The sequence below is a fragment of the Pseudophryne corroboree genome, chromosome 9, assembly GCF_028390025.1.
Source record: "Pseudophryne corroboree isolate aPseCor3 chromosome 9, aPseCor3.hap2, whole genome shotgun sequence".
Lineage (NCBI taxonomy): Eukaryota > Metazoa > Chordata > Amphibia > Anura > Myobatrachidae > Pseudophryne > Pseudophryne corroboree.
This window is the reverse complement of record NC_086452.1, coordinates 7,889,765-7,908,723: the sequence shown is the minus strand read 5'-3', so window position 1 is coordinate 7,908,723 and position 18,959 is coordinate 7,889,765. Positions and strand designations below refer to the sequence as shown.

General features: G+C 50.0%; 1 protein-coding gene across 1 annotated transcript in view; it reads right to left on the bottom strand.

The window, feature by feature from the left end:
• RPS11 (ribosomal protein S11) overlaps positions 1–2,313 on the bottom strand; it is a 35,309-nt gene extending 32,996 nt beyond the window's left edge. Inside the window, exons 1-2 of the mRNA XM_063938931.1 lie at positions 2,205–2,313; positions 511–642 (exon numbers count right to left, since the gene is read on the bottom strand). Of these exons, the coding sequence (XP_063795001.1) occupies positions 511–642; positions 2,205–2,219 (147 nt within the window). The 5' untranslated portion in view covers positions 2,220–2,313. The remainder of the gene's footprint in view (positions 1–510; positions 643–2,204) is intronic.
• Positions 2,314–18,959: the final 16,646 nt, after the last annotated feature.

The window sequence follows — 18,959 nt, the reverse complement described above, 5'->3', positions numbered from 1 at the left end:
AAACTAAGACAGGCAGGAAAGTAAAACTGCAGCGCAGGAATCCGGCTTGCGCATCGCACTAGGCACCTCGCACTAAATGGCACAAAAATAACAGGTGTATGAAAACATCTAGTGTTACACTGGGATGTAGCTGGAATCCCGACTGTCAAAATACTGACACCGCAATCCCGCCCGCCGGCAGCTCCGCCACAGCTATTTCCACTCCTGTGTGTCCACAACACCCATGGAGTGGGAATAGAACTTGTGGCGAGCTTGCAAGGGGCTTTGTTCCGTTGGCCACCTGCCGGCATTCTGACCACCGGGACACCGTACCCAACCCGTTACACTTAGCGCATGGGAATTTCTGAAACACTGTGCAAAATTGAGACTATCATTGTAAGGGAGAACTACAGCCGACACGGCCTCATCATCCGAATGATAAGACGGAAATGGTTACACGTGCCCGATCATCCGCCACCGTACATTATTCTGAACGGCAGTAGGCCTCCGTGGAGGGGCAGCAGTAATTACCTCTCTCGGGGTCTTGAATCCCAGACCGATGTTCTTGTAGTAGCGCGGTAGTTTCTCTTTGGCAGTCTCTCCTAGAAGCACACGCTTCTTGTTCTGGAAGATGGTGGGCTGCTTCTGATAGGCCCTCTCCGTCTGTAAGAGCAGAGACACCACATAAGGGACAATACATGAAGAGGTGACAGGGCACGAGCTCCCTATAGAGGTAGTATGACTGGTATACACATGGAACTGTATAGGTGGGACAGCGCAACAGGCTCCTGCACGATGCTGTGCAGCGGGTGATCACTATGCCATAACCACACGTAGCTTGCCACAGATGGGCACCAGAACACCACATGGCACAGCAGGGGGCACAGATAGGGCAGTGCAGGTTAGATGGGAGAGGCTGGCACAAGAAATACAGTGTGGGTGAGAGGCCGGGTATATAGGGCACACAGCACAGGCGGGGTAAGGTGTGCATAAGCAGAGCACATGACATTAGAGCCTGTGCTAGAGGAGCACATGGGGTACACCACAGTGCGGCTGACAGGCCGGGTACATTGGGCACATGTGGTACAGCAGCAGGGTATAAAGCAGGTGGGTTATGAAGGATCCATTGGACACATCAGTAGAACCAGTGTTAGAAAAGCACATATGGGACGGGCACAGTACAGCGCGGGTCAGGACGGGCACACTACAGCGCGGGTCAGGACGGGCACAGTACAGCGCAGGTCAGGACGGGCACAGTACAGCGCAGGTCAGGACGGGCACAGTACAGCGCAGGTCAGGACGGGCACAGTACAGCGCAGGTCAGGACATTGGGCACACAGCTATGCGGAGTAGGACTGGCACAGGCTAGGCACATACAGCACAGTGAGGGTTAGGGTCGGCACAGCACAGTGTGGGTAGGGCCAGGGCATTGGGCACACATATGCAGGATAGGCCAGGCACATACAGTACAGTGAGGGTGGGCACATGGGGTACAGCAGCTGAGCACACAATACAGTGCGGGTCAGGGTGGGCACAGTACATCGCAGGTTAGGGTGGGCCCAGGGGGGTACAGCACAGTGTGGGTAAGGCCGGGGCGTTGGGCACACATGCGGGATAGGCCGGGCACATACAGTACAGTGAGGGTGGGCACATGGGGTACAGCAGCTGGGCACAGTACAGTGTGGGTCAGGGTGGGCACTGCACAGTGGGGGTAAGAGGCCAGGACATTGGGCACACATCTATGCAGGATAGGACGGGTACATACAGTACAGTGAGTGTTTGTGTGGGCACAGGGGGTACAGCACTGTGTGGGGAAGAGGCTGGGACACTGGGCACATACAGTACAGTGAGGGTTAGGGTGGGCACAGCACTGTGTGGGGAAGATGCCGGGACACTGGGCACACAGCTATGCGGGATAGGACGGGCACATACAGTACAGTGCGGGTAAGGCCGGGACATTGGGCACACAGTACAGCGCGGGTCAAGGTGGGCACACAGTACAGCGCGGGTAAGGTCGGGACACTGGGCACATACAGTACAGTGACGGTCACACATGTGCGGCCTACACGCGGCGCCGTCCCCGCACCCCAGGCCGAGGCCCGCACAAACAGACACCGCCCCGGAGCCCCCGCACCCTCCCGGCCGCCCTGTGGCACGTCCCCCGCCGCCAGTACCCCTGGTGAGGGGGGGGGGGATCAGGTCTCCCGCCGCTCCGGAGCCCTCACCTGGATGTCCGCCATCTTGGGCTGCCGGGGGAAAAAGAGGCTCGAGCTCAGCCACGGGGCTTCCTAAGCAGGCGCAGGGGCGGACATGACGTCAGGCGGCGCGCCGGCGTCAGATGGGCGGGGAGTGTATGCAAATAGACGTGTGACGTGTCAGCCGCTGTACCTATAGACGTGCACAGGCGCGGCGCAAGGGATCATGGGCATAGTGTATTATTTAGTTATTTATTATTGTTTCTGATATAGCAGCATATTCCATTGCGCTTTACAACTACAACAACGGTAATAGAACAAAACTGTGTAATAACAGACATAGAGGTAGGAGGGCCCTGCTCACAGCTTACAATCTATAGGGAAATAGGCATAGATACACAAGGATTGATGCTACCTGTCACATAATGGTCCACCAGATTGCTAGGTTCTTAATGGGTTGTATGATGATACCCCACAAAGTTATCCAAGTGTCAGGAGGGTGTGAGACTAAAGAAAGACAAGATATGTGATGTTATGAATACTCTACAGAGGATGTAATTAGATAGGGAAGCACTGAAGGTTATGTGGGTGGGTCTGGAATGTGATAGGCTTGTCTGAAGAGGTGAGTTTTCAGGGAACATTTAAAGGTTTGGAAACTAGAGGCGAGTCTTACTGTGCGTGGGAGGGCATTCCACAGAGTGGGTGAAGCCCGGATAAAGTCCTGTAATTTTGAGTGTGAACAAGTAATGCGTGTGGATGAGAGACGTAGATCTTGTGCAGAGCGGAGAGGTCGGGTTGGGAGATATTATGAGATAAGAGATGTACGTTGGTGCAGTTTGGTTAATGGCCTTGTGTGTGAGTAACAGTATTTTAGATTGAATACGGTAGAATACCGGTAACCAATGGAGGGACTGACAGAGCCAGGGCCGGAGCAAGGTTTCTCAGAATCCTAGGCAAAATTTCAGCCTGCTGCAACCCCCCCCCCCCCCCCCCCCCAAAAGGCTTAATACATACAGGAAATGTGGTAAAGCCCAGGAAACAGGTTTTATCGCATGTTACTGTTAGGACATCCCATCCAGCTGACTCTTAAGGTCCATACACAACGATAAAATTAGCGACGTTGCTCATTTTCCCCCTCCCCCGGGGCGACGTCGCTCATTTTATCGTCAAATGTGTATGCTGCCAGCGACAACCGATGCGCGGCCCCGCGGGTCGGCAACAATCGTTGCTGTCGGTAGGGCATGCATGCAGGATCTGGACTGTCATCCACGACCTGCATGCAGGGCTGGCAGAGGCATGACGTCACTGAGTGATATGAGCTGTCATATCACTCAGTGTGTACAGTCAGCCGCCGACCGGCCGGCCCAGGAGAAGGAAACATTAGACGACGTCACTCACAGAGCGACATTGTCTAATGTGTATGGTCCTTAAGTGGGAACTTCAGGACCGATTGCTGCTGTAATGCTACAGGCAATCTACCCAGGGTGCGCAAGAACTGCTAGACCAGGGCTGGATTAAGCCTTCAGGAGGCCCAGGGCACCTTAGACAGGGTCTATGTATATATATATATATATATATATATATATATATATTTCTCCTTCATCCACTAGGGGCCACTAGAGTGTAGTTACAATGGGGAAATAGTAGGCAGTAAATGGGAGCTGGCACTTTAAAATTCTCACACTGTGGCTAGCTCCTCCCCTACTATCTCCCCTCCAAGCCAGTCTTAGTTAGTGCCCGATGTGAGCTGGTCACTTGGGTTTAGCTGAAGAAATTTTTCTTTTTTCTTTATTATTTTATTTTTCTTTCTTACACTCACAGACTGGCAGCTCTGCCACTGCCAGTCTGCACCGTGGGAGCTGCCGGCGGGGTCCCATCGCAGCTGCGTGCGGCTCGGGATGGGCCCCGGCTGAGGGAGACACTGAGCTCTCCTGAGTTGGCCGGACACCGCTGCGTGCGGCGCGTGTCGGGGCCACTCCATCCAGCAGAAGATTCCGGCAGCATGGCAGCGGTGAGTATAAGGGGCCGGACACCGCTGCGTGCGGCGCGTGTCGGGGCCGCTCTGTCGAGCAGTGTAACACTGCTAAGTGCGGCGTGTATCGGGAAGGACAGCGGTGAGTACAATCTCTCCCCTCTCCCCCCCCCCCCTCCTTCCATGATTTATTATTTTACACTGTCTGTTTTAATGTTTGCATATGTGACCCCCTATACCGGAGCGTATAAAGGGCGCATTTGGGGTTTTAGATGGGAGCTTCAGCCCGCTCTGTAAACGGGCTCAGCGATCTCCACTCCCCGGCTGCAGTATACAGGCAGCCGGTTATGCAGAGCTTATTTTTACACACACAAAAAAAAAAGTTTGAATTGGGCGCCAATAGTGGAGGGGGCGGAGCTAACTCCCGCTCCGTTCGGCGCTAAGCACTCTCCGCTCCCCGGCCGCAGCATACAGGCGGCCGGGGAGATACAGGCGCTTCCCGCTTCATGTACAGCGGGTTTCATTTTTGAAATTGGCGCCGGAGCGGGGGGGGGGGCGGAGCTAACTCCCGCGCTGTAGGCTCACTCCGTCCCCCGGCCACAGCAGCTGCAGCAGCGTGTACAAGTCCCCGGCCGCTACAGCAGCGCGTACTCCGGCCTCTCCAGCACTTCCGCTCCAGTACCTCCGCTCCCCGGCCGCTCCAGTACCTCCGCTCCCCGGTCGCTCCAGCACATTTAAAAGGTGAGGCTGACATTCCCGCTTGCTCAGCGGGCTCCCGGCGGCGGCTCCCAGCGCTCATGGTCACAGAGGGGGATTTTAGCTTTCTGTGCAGGGAGATAAGATATTGTGTATATCTCACTTTGGCAGCCATTCCTTCATGCATGAGAGTCCTCTGCCTGGCATTCCATACAGGCTGTAGATCAGGGAGCCTGTTATATAACAGGAGCTGGGGATCAGCTCATTAAGGATTTAAATCTAGTGTGCAATAACAGTTTTTCACACAGTATTTATCTACCCTGTTGGGTGTTTGTTTGTGTATATAGATATTTGTATGTGTGCGGGTGTATGTATATATGTGTATATATATATATTTAGATATATATGCATACAATGCCAGATATAGGGGGTAAAACAAACCACTTCCGCAATGTTTTATAACGACAAAAGGCCCCGCCTTGCCACATAACACTTTCCCCCATTTCTTCTCGCAGGCTGGCCACCATTTTGAAAAGCCAGCGGAACCTCCGAAAACATCTGGTGCACCTTAATTAGCGGTACGCTACATACAGGGCGGGGTGTTGCCTTCCCTTTATTATTCCTTGGTGTCACTGGGTACTAATGCTATTGGCAATTTGGGGAATGTGTATATATATAAAACAGTGTGGCTCAGCACACTAATCCCCTAAACACCCAACCACAGAGGCCTGGGTTCAAGTACCACAACAGATACTTTTAGCGTTGCGGCTCAGTACGCTAGTAGCGGGTATCTCAACAGGGGGACCGGGGTTTTGAATCCCAACAGAGCACAGACAGTCAGTAGAACAGCGCAGCGCTCCGGGTTCACTAGAAAGTTTATATGGAATTGTGTAGGTCTCTACACATTATAGTGCAGACCTTACATAGCGCTGTGTTTATTTAACCCACCTTTTCTCCTTTCGTTTGTCTCACCTGGGATAGTCAAAGAATTCCCTCTTAGGTGTGAAGTATGCGGTGGAGCCATCTGCTTAGCCCTCCACGCACCTGCAGGACACTCCTATTTGAACAGCTCAGATTACGCAGGTAATGTCACTATTAACCAGAGACCTTGTACGTCATTTCACCTCTCCAGGTTTCTAAAAGAACCTTGCTAACCTCCCATGTTACACGACTAGGCAGTGGAAAGGCCCCTCTGGGAGGAGGCGAGAGATGTCCAGGATACGGAGGATGTCTGGTTTCGGTGCAGTCTGAACCAGTGTCTCAGAATATCCAGGTGCATTATACAGCAGTTCGTCTGATACTGCAGATAAAGAAGGCGGACACTTCAGGTCCATCAGGGTTCGGCGCCGATGACGAAATGGTCCAGTTTCGGATGAGCTGGGCAGGCTCCGGTAGGCGGCCTGCAGACACCCGCATACACAATTTCAGGTATAAAACAATGTTTGTTTTCCTATCCTTTCCCCGCAGACGGAGGGAAATGGTATCAGAACCTCTCCAGGGTATACCCCTCGATGTATCACCGATCCAACAAGCTGCCATTTTCCTGAGGCAACATTGCTCAGGTATCCATCGAAGACACATATACGGCAGCGGGGTTCTACCTTGTCCGGAGCAGGTAGGTTGTGGACCAATTGTCCTCTAGGTTACAGGATATTTCGCATCAGGATCAATTGATATTTTGGTACAAGTCAGAATCACGATTCTGCTTTATCTTCTTTGGAGGTCTCCACGTCTGCAGACTCGGAACCTGCATTTTCGCTTGGGCTGTCTTAACCCGACGACCTCTGGGGCTGCGACAGTGACAGGTGAACATGAAATCCTACGGGGCAGAGGGTTCAGGGGAAGGAACTTTCTGCAGGATTTCTTGAACCATTGGAGGTAAGTCCACTTTTCTTTCTCCTACTTCTGCCCCAGCTCCAAGACGGACCTTTACCGGTTTTTCCTCTAGATCTTTCCGTGCCTTTCAAGCTTTCGACTCCACACACGATATCTATGTCGCCAGCGGATCTCAGGGTGACAGGCTGAAGCAGCGGTTCAACATCCTCGGTCCAGTCCGAGTTTAGGTCATCCTATACACTCACTACAGGTCAAACCTTCCTACCAGCTGGAGGGTCCCAGGGTAGGCACATGTCGGTGGTCCTACGGGGAGTACTGAGAAGGATTGGGCGGTTACAGACTAGATTTTGCTATACAACCGTTTCAGGAATCAAGAGAGTCATACTGCAGGCGGCGCTCCATATGCTTCTAACGAAAAGGATGTTGATCCCTGTTTCTCCGATATCCTTTGAATCGGGACAGTACTCAGGCCTTTGTTTTCTGTTCACGTTCCGAAGCCAGTTGGCTCGGCCAGGCCTATTCTGGCCTTACAATCCTTTCAGTCTGTGATTGCTAGTTTTGAACAAGAAAGGGGGTTTTACGTGTACCTTGTCTTCAGGGATGCCTGTTTGCTAATTTCCGTTGGACGGGCTTTTCTCAGAGTCGCATTACAGGATTCTCATTTTCGCTGTCAGTCCTTTCCTTTCGGTCTCTCTTCCGCTCCCACAGGGTTCAGGAAGATCTCACAATAACTCTTTTTCAAGGACAGTAGGTGACGTTGGTTCCCTAATGGGACAATCTACTGCTTCTATCCCACTCTGTACATTAGGTGGCTTCGGAATATCCGGAGGATCCAGGAGCTTCTGGTTCGACACAGATCCAATCTATGCTCCTCGTAGACGTTTCTCAACACGGTTCGTCAGAGGATTTTTCCTTCCTCAGCACCAGGTACTCTATTCCTTCAATCAAGTTGCGACGCAATGAGTGGCCGTCTACATTCCTCTCTGAGTGGGGGAGAACAATCTTCTTTCCAGGTCATGCCACCAGGTCAGACTCCCGGGTGAGGGAACATTCCCCGGAGTTTTGTCAGCCGGTCCGCTGTGGGCGGAGATTTCGGATCGACCTCAGGGCGTTCTGACTGACTCTTTAACCCTTTACTACTCTCGGACGTGAGCTCTGGCGGCAGTAGCCGAGGAGGCCCTCAGGGCTCCGGGGAGTTTTCTGGTTACTCTATCCTGCCTCCTTTTCTATTTCTACCTCATGTTCTGTAACACAGGAGGGAATTATGTGTGCTAGTCCTCTCGGTGGCGCTGGTTGTGCCACGCATGACTTGAAGATACAGATACACCTGTTGTCAGTAGAGGAGCCTGGGCTCCTACCTCGACTGGACTGTCTACTTCAACTGGGTCCTTTTCTTTGTTCAATCTTACACTGGTTTCGTTTACCCGTGTGACTGTTCACGAGACCTCAGAAGGGAGGAGTTCCCTAGTTCGGTTAGGCCTACTGGGCACCGATTTCAGAAGTCTGTTACCTCTTCTCGCTTTTGCCACTTTTGGAAAACTTTATGGGACATAATAAGGATAAAAGGGGTTTTTCCCCTTCTTTCAGTTACCATTCATCTTTGGTGTCTCTGGGAGGTTTGGCTCCGCTGCGCTTCAGACCACAATGAGCGGAATTTTAGCTCTCTGCCTTTTTCGGTTTTCTTCCAAAAGAGATTAGTCTAGCGTCCGTAAGTTCGGCCTCTTTTTCAGGGAGTACTCTATTGGCAACTCCCCCGGCTGAGCTTCGGCCTCAGCAGTCGTTTCTTCCAGAGGGGATATCCATTTTTCAGATAAATCTGACACTAGTGTTTTTCGGTCCTCTTTGAAGGCTTGTCAGGGCTCGCCGACTCTCTCTACAGAGGTCTTCGGCTATTCGACGAAGTGTTTTTCTTCTTTGTCTCTGTACGATGCTCCCGTGCTAAATAGCCGGGGTCCCAGCATACGCTGGGCCGTTGGATACATCTGACCATCAGACAGTCTTCTTGGCAGTTGCTAGGGAGCCTCCGTTTTCCATTTCAGCGCACTTTACGCGCGTTGTAAGACCTTCGTGGGCGGCTGCCCGTGGGGTCTCCATGAATACTTTGTCGGGCGGCTACTTGGTCGGACCGACATTCGTTTTGTCAAATTCTACAAGTTTGACACTTTTGCGGCCTCTGCATCACAGTTTGGCCGAGCAGTTTTTACAGGACTCTCAGCGCTCTCCCACCCGTTTTTGGGAGCTCTGGGACGTCCCCATTGTAACTACGCTCCAGTGGCCCCTAGTGGATGAAGGAGAAATCAGGATTTTGGTACTTACCGATAAATCCCTTTCTCCGATTCCACAGGGGCCACTGGACGCCCGCCCAGCGCTGTTTCTCCTTGTTTTTTGCTTAAAGGTTTGCAGATCACTATATGACTGCTTGTTGAGTTCAGGCTAGCCTGGTTTTTTGTCAGGTTCTGTTCCAGGTTTAGTTTGTGTTCTCCAGGTTTACAGGGCGTCATTAACCTCCTCTACCTTAAGGTTTGTTTATTACAGCTCTCCTCGGGCACAGTTTTACGTAGACTGGCTTGGAGGGGAGATAGTAGGGGAGGAGCTAGCCACAGTGTGAGAATTTTAAAGTGCCAGCTCCCATTGTAACTACACTCCAGTGGCCCCTGTGGAATCGGAGAAAGGGATTTATCGGTAAGTACCAAAATCCTGATATATAATATACACACATACCGTGGTCGAAGTGGAAATTTTGAAGTGGGTTTATGGAAAAGTAAAGGTTGCAATTATGGGCATGCCTAAGGTGTGCGCACTTCAGGAAAAGGGGGAGTGGCCACTCAAAGGGGGGGGGTGTCCTTCAGTGTAGTAGGACCCCTTATACTATCTAGTACTGATGCCCCTTTCACTTTATACCACACAGTATGAGCCAAAATTCACATTGTAGCACACGGTATGAGCTGAAATTCACATTATAGCACACAGTATGAGCCGAAATTCACATTGTAGCACACAGAATGAGCCGCAATTCACATTATAGCACACAGTATGAGCCGAAATTCACATTATAGCACAAGGAATGAGCCGAAATGCACATTATAGCACACGTTATGAGCCGAAATTCACATTATAGCACACAGTATGAGCCGAAATTCACATTATAGCACAAGGAATGAGCCGAAATTCACAACATACCACACGTTATGAGCCGAAATTCACATTATAGCACACGGAATGAGCCGAACTTCACCTTATAGCACACATTATGAGCTGAAATTCACATTATAGCACATGGTATGAGCCGAAATTCACATTATAGCACACAGTATGAGAAGACATTCACATTATAGCACGTGGTATGAGCCAAAACATGGGGGACAGGGTGTCACACATGCAGGGGGTGTACAGAGCACCATAAGGGCACAGGGTGTCATCACACTGGGCAACAGGGGTAGGGGAGCACTGGGTGACACACACAAAGGCAGCAGGGGGGGGGGTGAAGGGGGGCACGAGGTGTCAAACACACAGAGGCAGGGTCCGTGGCGTGGACCCAGGCACAGCCCGAAGAGGAGGCCGGCAGCAGGAGGATCCAAGCACCAGCGTCTATGCAGCCCCATGGTGACGCGCCGCCCGGTTGAGTAATTGGAAGAATCGAGGCACTCTGTACGAGCGGCTGCTGGAGGAGGGAGGGGGATTGCGTGTCCGCCGTAAATGCTGGGGATAGTGTGGCTCACAGCTCCGGCACCAACCGTCGTGACTGGGAGCAACGCTCGGCCATAGCAGGAGTGTGATAAAAAAAAAAAACTTCCCTGTCTGTGGAGAAGTGCCGGTATGCCATACCGCCGCATACCGCCCCACTTCGACCACTTTATTTATATAGATATATATATAGATATATATAGATATATAGATATATATATATATATACACACACACATCCACTATGTAATAAATTACTAATGCTGCTCCTCACCTGTATGGGGGGGATTAAAGTGTTTTGCGTGTCATTCCTTTCCCTCTTCTAGCAACCCATCACCTCTACCTCTTATTTGTTTAAGTTTCCACCCTCACCCTCCCACTTTACTGTATAGATTTAATGCTCCCCCACCCTGACCCTTTATATATTAAGCGAAGTTCTTACAATTGCCATGAATTCCCAGTGCAGTCTGCTCTTGTGGTGCGGGGCGGGAGTACGAAGGGCGTTACCGCGGAGAGGAGCGGAAGACAGTTGCTGTAGCAACTGTAACAATATCCGGCAGCGCTGCTTAGTTTAGGTGCATAGAGCCGCTGCCGACGGGTTACACAGCCACTCACACTGTCCGTGCTAAAGGGATGCCGCGGCGCGCGGCCACCCAACTGATATCAGCCAGCAGCACGGACAGTGTGAGTGTACTCCATCGGCAGCGGCTCTATGCATATAGAGTAAGTGCAGCGTCCTGCCGGATATTGTTACAGTTGCTATAGCAACTGTCTTCCGCTCCTCTCCTCAGCAACGCCCATCATATTCCTCTTAAGGAAGAGAAGCATTCATCGGCAGCGTGAGCTGCCGCCCGCAAGTGGCTGGCGCCCATAGGCAGCTGCCTAAAGCTGCCTAGTGGTAGCGCCGGCCCTGGACAGAGCGGATCAGCAGACGATGAACGTCTAGCGAGGAAGATTAGCCTCACAGCTGCAGTCAGAATGGATTGTAGTGGTGAGAGTCTATGTTTGGGAAGACCGGTCAGGAGACTATTACAGTAATCAATGCGGGAGATGATTAGAGCGTGGATTAGAGTGTTAGCTGTGTCTTGTGTAAGATAAGGGCGTATTTTGGATATGTTTCTTAGATGTATGTAACATGATCTTGAGACAGATTGAATGTGGGGATAAAGGACAGATCAGAGTCAGGGTGACACCTAGGCAGCGAGCTTGTGGGGTAGGGGTGATTGACGAGTTCTCAGCAGTGATAGAGATATCAGGTTAGTACCTACTATTGGCCGGTGGAAATATAATTAATTATGTTTTGGAAATATTAAGTTTGAGGTGGCGAGATGTCATCCAAGATGAAATGGCAGAAAGGCATTCAGTGACACGGCCCAATACAGATGGTGACAAATCAGGGGAGGATAGGTAGATTTGAGTATCATCCGCATACAGATGAAACTGAAATCCGAAAGAGTTGATTAGTTTGCCAAGAGATGTGGTATAGATAGAGAAAAGCAGAGGACCTAGGACTGAGCCTTGCGGTACTCCAGCTGATAGAGGTAGCGAAGAGAAACGAACACTGAAGGAGGGATTAGATAAGTAGGATGAGAACCAAGAAAGGGATGTGTCCTGAATACCTAGGGATTGTAGTGTCTGTATGAGAAGAGAGTGGTCAACAGTGTCAAAAGCAGCAGAGAGATCTAGAAGAATAAGTAGAGAGTAATGTCCTTTAGATTTAGCAGTGACCAAATCATTCACTACCTTAGTCAGTGCTGTCTCTGTGGAGTGTTGGGCATGAAATCCTGACTGAAGTGGGTCCAGTAGGCTGTGTGAGTTAAGAAAGTGTGTGAGGCGAGTGTAGGCAAGTCTCTCCAGTAGCTTGGAGGGGCATGGGAGCTGAGAGATGGGACGGGAGAGAGACATGGGAGCTGAGAGATGGGACGGTAGTTAGAGAGAGAGTTCGGGTCAGAGTTTTGTTTTTTCAGAATGGGAGTAATCACTGCATGCTTGTATAGAGAAGGAAAGATACCAGTAGACAGGGAGAGATTACAGATTTTCGTTAAGGCTGGGATGAGCACTGTAGACAGAGATTTACTAATTTGTGAGGGTATAGAGTCAAGGGGAGAGGTATTAGAGTAGGCAGATGAAAAAAGTGCAGATACTTCATCTTCATTTGTAGGATCAAAGGAAGAGAAGGTGTTAGAGAGTTCAGGCAGGGAATTGAGCATGTCACTGGCTGTGGATGAGCATACCATTTCATTTCGGATCTTGTCAATCTTGTCCTTGAAATAGGAAGCAAGATCTTGCGCACTGACAGTGGCTGGTGGGGGTCTCCGTTCACATGGTCGACCATGTTATGGTCGACAGTCATTAGGTCGACCACTATTGGTCGACATTGACATGGTCGACATGGACACATGGTCGACACATGAAAAGGTCGACATGAGTTTTTTAACTTTTTTTTCTTTTGGGGAACTTTTCCATACTTTACGATCCACGTGGACTACGATTGGAACGGTAATCTGTGCCGAGCGAAGCGGTAGCGGAGCGAAGGCACCATGCCCGAAGCATGGCGAGTGAAGCGAGCCATGCGAGGGGACGCGGTGCACTAATTGGGGTTCCCAGTCACATTACGCAAAAAACGACACCAAAAAAAGTAAAAAAACTCATGTCGACCTTTTCATGTGTCGACCATTTTCATGTGTCGACCATGTGTCCATGTCGACCATGTCAATGTCGACCAATAGTGGTCGACCTAATGACTGTCGACCATAATATGGTCGACCATTCATACCGGAACCCTGGTGGGTTAGGTGAGGGAGGGACAAGAAGTGATTTAAATGTATTAAAAAGTCGCTTGGGGTTAGAGGCTTGAGCAGAGATGAGAGATTGAAAATATGTTTGTTTGGCAGTGTCCAGAGCATTACGATAAGAGTGGTAGGTGGTCTTATATGTGAGAAAGTCACTTGAACTACGAGATTTACGCCACTGGCGTAAATTCAGCTTATAACAAGGGGAATTATTGGTCTTTTTCTCTTCAAGTTGCTGTATATTTCTGCTTGCTGCTTGTTTTTGGGCTTGTTATTTCTTTTGCTGCTTGTTTTTGGACTTTTTGGAAAAAAAAAAATATATTTTTTTAATAGGTACAGATGGCACGACCATCAGAAGTAATCATTCATCTATTCATTCAACATAGATCCTCACAAAGACATAGCTGCATAAGCAGGGGCACCGCCGCCATGTTGATGTGCACTTGAAATTTTTCGGGTTTTGTGTTTTGGTTTTGGGTTCGGTTCCGCGGCCGTGTTTTGGGTTCGACCGCGTTTTGGCAAAACCTCACCGAATTTTTTTTGTCGGATTCGGGTGTGTTTTGGATTCGGGTGTTTTTTTCAAAAAACACTAAAAAACAGCTTAAATCATAGAATTTGGGGGTCATTTTGATCCCAAAGTATTATTAACCTCAAAAACCATAATTTCCACTCATTTTCAGTCTATTCTGAATACCTCACACCTCACAATATTATTTTTAGTCCTAAAATTTGCACCGAGGTCGCTGGATGACTAAGCTAAGCGACCCTAGTGGCCGACACATTTACTGGTCAGTGGACTGCTTCCGCTGTCGCCCAAAGTTTTTGAACTTGTCACTGACTTATTATGAATGCGCTGCAGGTGACGTATAAGGGAGGATGTTCCGAGGTGGTTAACGTCCTTACCCCTACTTATTACAGCTTGACAAAGGCAACACACGGCTTGACAAATGTTGTCCGCATTTCTGTTGAAATACTTCCACACCGAAGAGCTGATTTTTTTGGTATTTTCACCAGGCATGTCAACGGCCATATTCCTCCCACGACAACAGGTGTCTCCCCGGGTGCCTGACTTAAACAAACCACCTCACCATCAGAATCCTCCTTGTCAATTTCCTCCCCAGCGCCAGCAACACCCATATCCTCCTCATCCTGGTGTACTTCAACACTGACATCTTCAATCTGACTATCAGGAACTGGACTGCGGGTGCTCCTTCCAGCACTTGCAGGGGGCGTGCAAATGGTGGAAGGCGCATGCTCTTCACGTCCAGTGTTGGGAAGGTCAGGCATCACAACCGACACAATTGGACTCTCCTTGTGGATTTGTGATTTCGAAGAACGCACAGTTCTTTGCGGTGCTTTTGCCAGCTTGAGTCTTTTCATTTTTCTAGCGAGAGGCTGAGTGCTTCCATCCTCATGTGAAGCTGAACCACTAGCCATGAACATAGGCCAGGGCCTCAGCCGTTCCTTGCCACTCCGTGTGGTAAATGGCATATTGGCAAGTTTACGCTTCTCCTCCGACAATTTTATTTTAGATTTTTGAGTCCTTTTTTTACTGATATTTGGTGTTTTGGATTTTACATGCTCTGTACTATGACATTGGGCATCGGCCTTGGCAGACGACGTTGCTGGCATTTCATCGTCTCGGCCATGACTAGTGGCAGCAGCTTCAGCACGAGGTGGAAGTCGATCTTGATCTTTCCCTAATTTTGGAACCTCAACATTTTTGTTCTCCATATTTTAATAGGCACAACTAAAAGGCACCTCAGGTAAACAATGGAGATGGATGGATACTAGTATACTTATGGATGGACGAGCGACTGCCGACACAGAGGTAGCTACAGCCGTGGACTACCGTACTGTGTCTGCTGCTAATATAGACTGGATGATAATGAGATAAAATTAAAAAAAAAATATATATATATATATATATATATATATATCACACTAGTACTGCAGCCGGACAGGTATATATTATGTAATGACGGACCTGCTGGACACTGTCTGTCAGCACTGCAGACTCCTAAAGTAAGCTACTAGTATCAAGAAGATAGAAAATAAAAATAAACCACGGGTAGGTGGTATACAATTATGGATGGACGAGCGACTGCCGACACAGAGGTAGCTACAGCCGTGGACTACCGTACTGTGTCTGCTGCTAATATAGACTGGATGATAATGAGATAAAATTAAAATATATATATATATATATATATCACACTAGTACTGCAGCCGGACAGGTATATATTATGTAATGACGGACCTGCTGGACACTGTCTGTCAGCACTGCAGACTCCTAAAGTAAGCTACTAGTATAAAGAAGATAGAAAAATAAAATAAACCACGGGTAGGTGGTATACAATTATGGATGGACGAGCGACTGCCGACACAGAGGTAGCTACAGCCGTGGACTACCGTACTGTGTCTGCTGCTAATATAGACTGGATGATAATGAGATAAAATAAAAAAAAATATATATATATATATATATATCACACTAGTACTGCAGCCGGACAGGTATATATTATGTAATGACGGACCTGCTGGACACTGTCTGTCAGCACTGCAGACTCCTAAAGTAAGCTACTAGTATCAAGAAGATAGAAAAAATAAATAAACCACGGGTAGGTGGTATACAATTATGGATGGACGAGCGACTGCCGACACAGAGGTAGCTACAGCCGTGGACTACCGTACTGTGTCTGCTGCTAATATAGACTGGATGATAATGAGATAAAATTAAAATATATATATATATATCACACTAGTACTGCAGCCGGACAGGTATATATTATGTAATGACGGACCTGCTGGACACTGTCTGCAGAATGCGTTTATAAAAACACCACACGACGAGTGTTTAACTTTTTCAGGCAGACAATCACAATATACTGGTGGTCAGCAGACAATCACAATACTGGTGGTCAGTGGTCACTGGTCAGTCACACTGGCAGTGGCACTCTGGCAGCAAAAGTGTGCACTGTACTTAAAATATGTACTCCTGCTATAACTGCTCCCCAGTCTCCCCCACAATTAAGCTGTGTGAGCACTGCAGTGAGCACTCAGCAGTCAGATAATGATATACAGTATATGATGCAGCACACTGGGCTGAGCACAGATATGGTATGTGTGACTGTGTCACACTGTGTATCGTTTTTTTCAGGCAGAGAACGGATTCATTAAACTGGTGGCACTGGTCACTGCCACTGGTCACACTATCAGCAGCAAGTAGTACTCCTCCTATATTATGCTCCCCAAAATTTGTGTCTCTCTCTCTCTAGTACTATTAGTCACTCTAAACGGAGAGGACGCCAGCCACGTCCTCTCCCTATCAATCTCAATGCACGTGTGAAAAATGGCGGCGACGCGCGGCTCCTTATATAGAATCCGAGTCTCGCGATAGAATCCGAGCCTCGCGAGAATCCGACAGCGGGATGATGATGTTCGGGCGCGCTCGGGTTAACCGAGCAAGGCGGGAGGATCCGAGCCTGCTCGGCCCCGTGTAAAAAAAGCTGAAGTTCGGCGGGTTCGGATTCAGAGAAACCGAACCCGCTCATCTCTAGTTTCCAATCGCATGAAACGCAGGCGACATCATTGGCCGGCCACGAAAAAAGCCATGACACGCCTGCATTTCCCGTGATACTCCCCCCCCCCTCCATGCCGTAACGCTGCCCCCGGACACCCGTCGCCTGTCAATTGTGATGCAATCACCTCATGATAGCATACGCAGATGTGTGAATATCGGTTGTTTGCGATTATTTTTGCCCGTCTGTGTCAGGGTCTGATAAAGGCCCATAATGTCTACCACAGACTGGAGGGGGTGCAGTTATCCTGGCTGTCAGGATCCCGGCGTTCAGGATCCTGAAGCGAAATCCTGACAGATGGGAATGCCGACAGCACTCGCCACGGGTTTTCCCACTCGTGGTGTCCACAAAACCCACAGAGTGGGAATAAAACCTGTGGTGAGTGCAGCCAGCCACCGAGCCCGTAAACGCACTCTTTGCTCTCTCATCGCTGCCGGTATTCTGGCTGCCGGGAATCCGCTCTTGGTATATTGACAGCCAGCATTCTGTCCGCCGGGATATTATTATCATCCCGACTGGAGAACCAGATACCGTAAGAAAAAGTTGAAGAAACTGAAAGCTATCCACCTGTCTTCAAGTTCCAAAACTTGTCTTCAGTCCATCCAGCACCACCTGAGATTACACTGAGCAGCAGTAGCCAGACATAGCACTTATAATTAGATGTATTTTCATTAGAAAAACTTAAGTTGGGCTTTTTGGGGCTTTTTTAGGAATGGTTTTGGGCTTATTTTTTAGTCATCAGTTGCTTGTTTTTTATTTCATAGTTGGCAACACTGATCATGGGACATCGGTCTAGTGCTGAGCATCAGGTCTGTCAGAGTGATGGTGACCGATGGTTCTGTTAGTTTATTGATGATATTTTTTGTAAATAACCGGGTAGCTGAGAGTATAATACACCAGGTTGGGGAATCTTTTTTCTACCAAGGGCCATTCGGATATTTATAAAAATCTTTCTGAGGCCATACAGAAATTAGCCTGGCGCAGGCTTTGCTCCTCCCCCTGGTGACATCAGAGGTCCTTTCCCCCTCTTGGTTTTAGCCGTAATCCTGAATTCACCGTCTGTCCAGGTCCACAATATCTCAGCACTGCATACTTGCTGACATTGCTGCCCCCTCATCCGGGAGGGGGCAGAAGAGGGGGCGTATCTGTGGGCGTGGCAGCACGGAAAATGTCATTGTGGCTCCGCCCCTCACTAGCCAGTGCCGGTTCAGGTCCCCCTTGGACCGCCCACTTGTGCTCCGTTGTGAGAGGCCGGGGGGGGGGGGGGGGGGGCTGGCGGCAGAGACACTTGCCAACATTTATGATTTTTGAGAGCCTCCTAGCCATTCTGGGAGGGTAGGCAAGTATGCACCACCTCCTCCGGTGATATGCTAGGAGCCGGGCACAGCAGCAGATCACGCAGGGGACACACTCATACCATACCTCCCAACTTTGATGAGGGAGAAAGCGTGACCCCTGCGCGGCGAAGTCGCGCGTGACCCGAAAAGGGGGCGTGGCTTTACGTGGGTTGGCGTGGCCTCTATTGAGTGGGTGTGGTGAGCGTCACGGACCCGTATTTTGTCATTTTGGGGGCGTGCCAGCGCTCCCCGAGCAGCTGGGCAGCCCCTTGCTCCTCCCTAGCATTGAATAGATGCCGTGCACGTGTGCACGGCATCTATTCAGTGATCACCGGCTGCTTTGCAGAGCAAAGCAGCGTGTGATCAAAGCCTCCCCCAACTGCCCCCCTGTCCGCGGGACACTGCGACCCACGGGAGGGACAGCGGGACAGTGTCCGAATAGCGGAACTGTCCCGCTGAAATCGGGACAGTTGGAAGGTATGCTCATATAGTCACCTCGCAAACCCACGTACCTCAGCTGCCAGACCACGCCCTCACCTAATCCCGCCCGCGAATGCCTTTGGTGGGGTAACAACCCACGTTGGATGCCGTCCGTCTGCGAGTCCCAGTTGCCAGGTAACCCACGTCCCCCAAATTCTCCGTCCACCTCCTAGTCCCGCCTGCTGCCGCCCCCTTCTAGTCCCACCTGTGGTTGCCAGGTAACCCACGTCCGCCTTGGTACCCCTCCTTGTTCCGCCTGCCGCCACGTCCCTTCTAGTCCCGCCTGCGGTTGCCAGGTAACCCACGTTCGCCTTGGTCCCCCTCCTAGTCCCGCATGCTGCCGTTCCCCTAGCCTACGTCCTCCTCCATCGGATGCCGTCCCCCTCCTCTCCTTTGGTTTCCCTGGT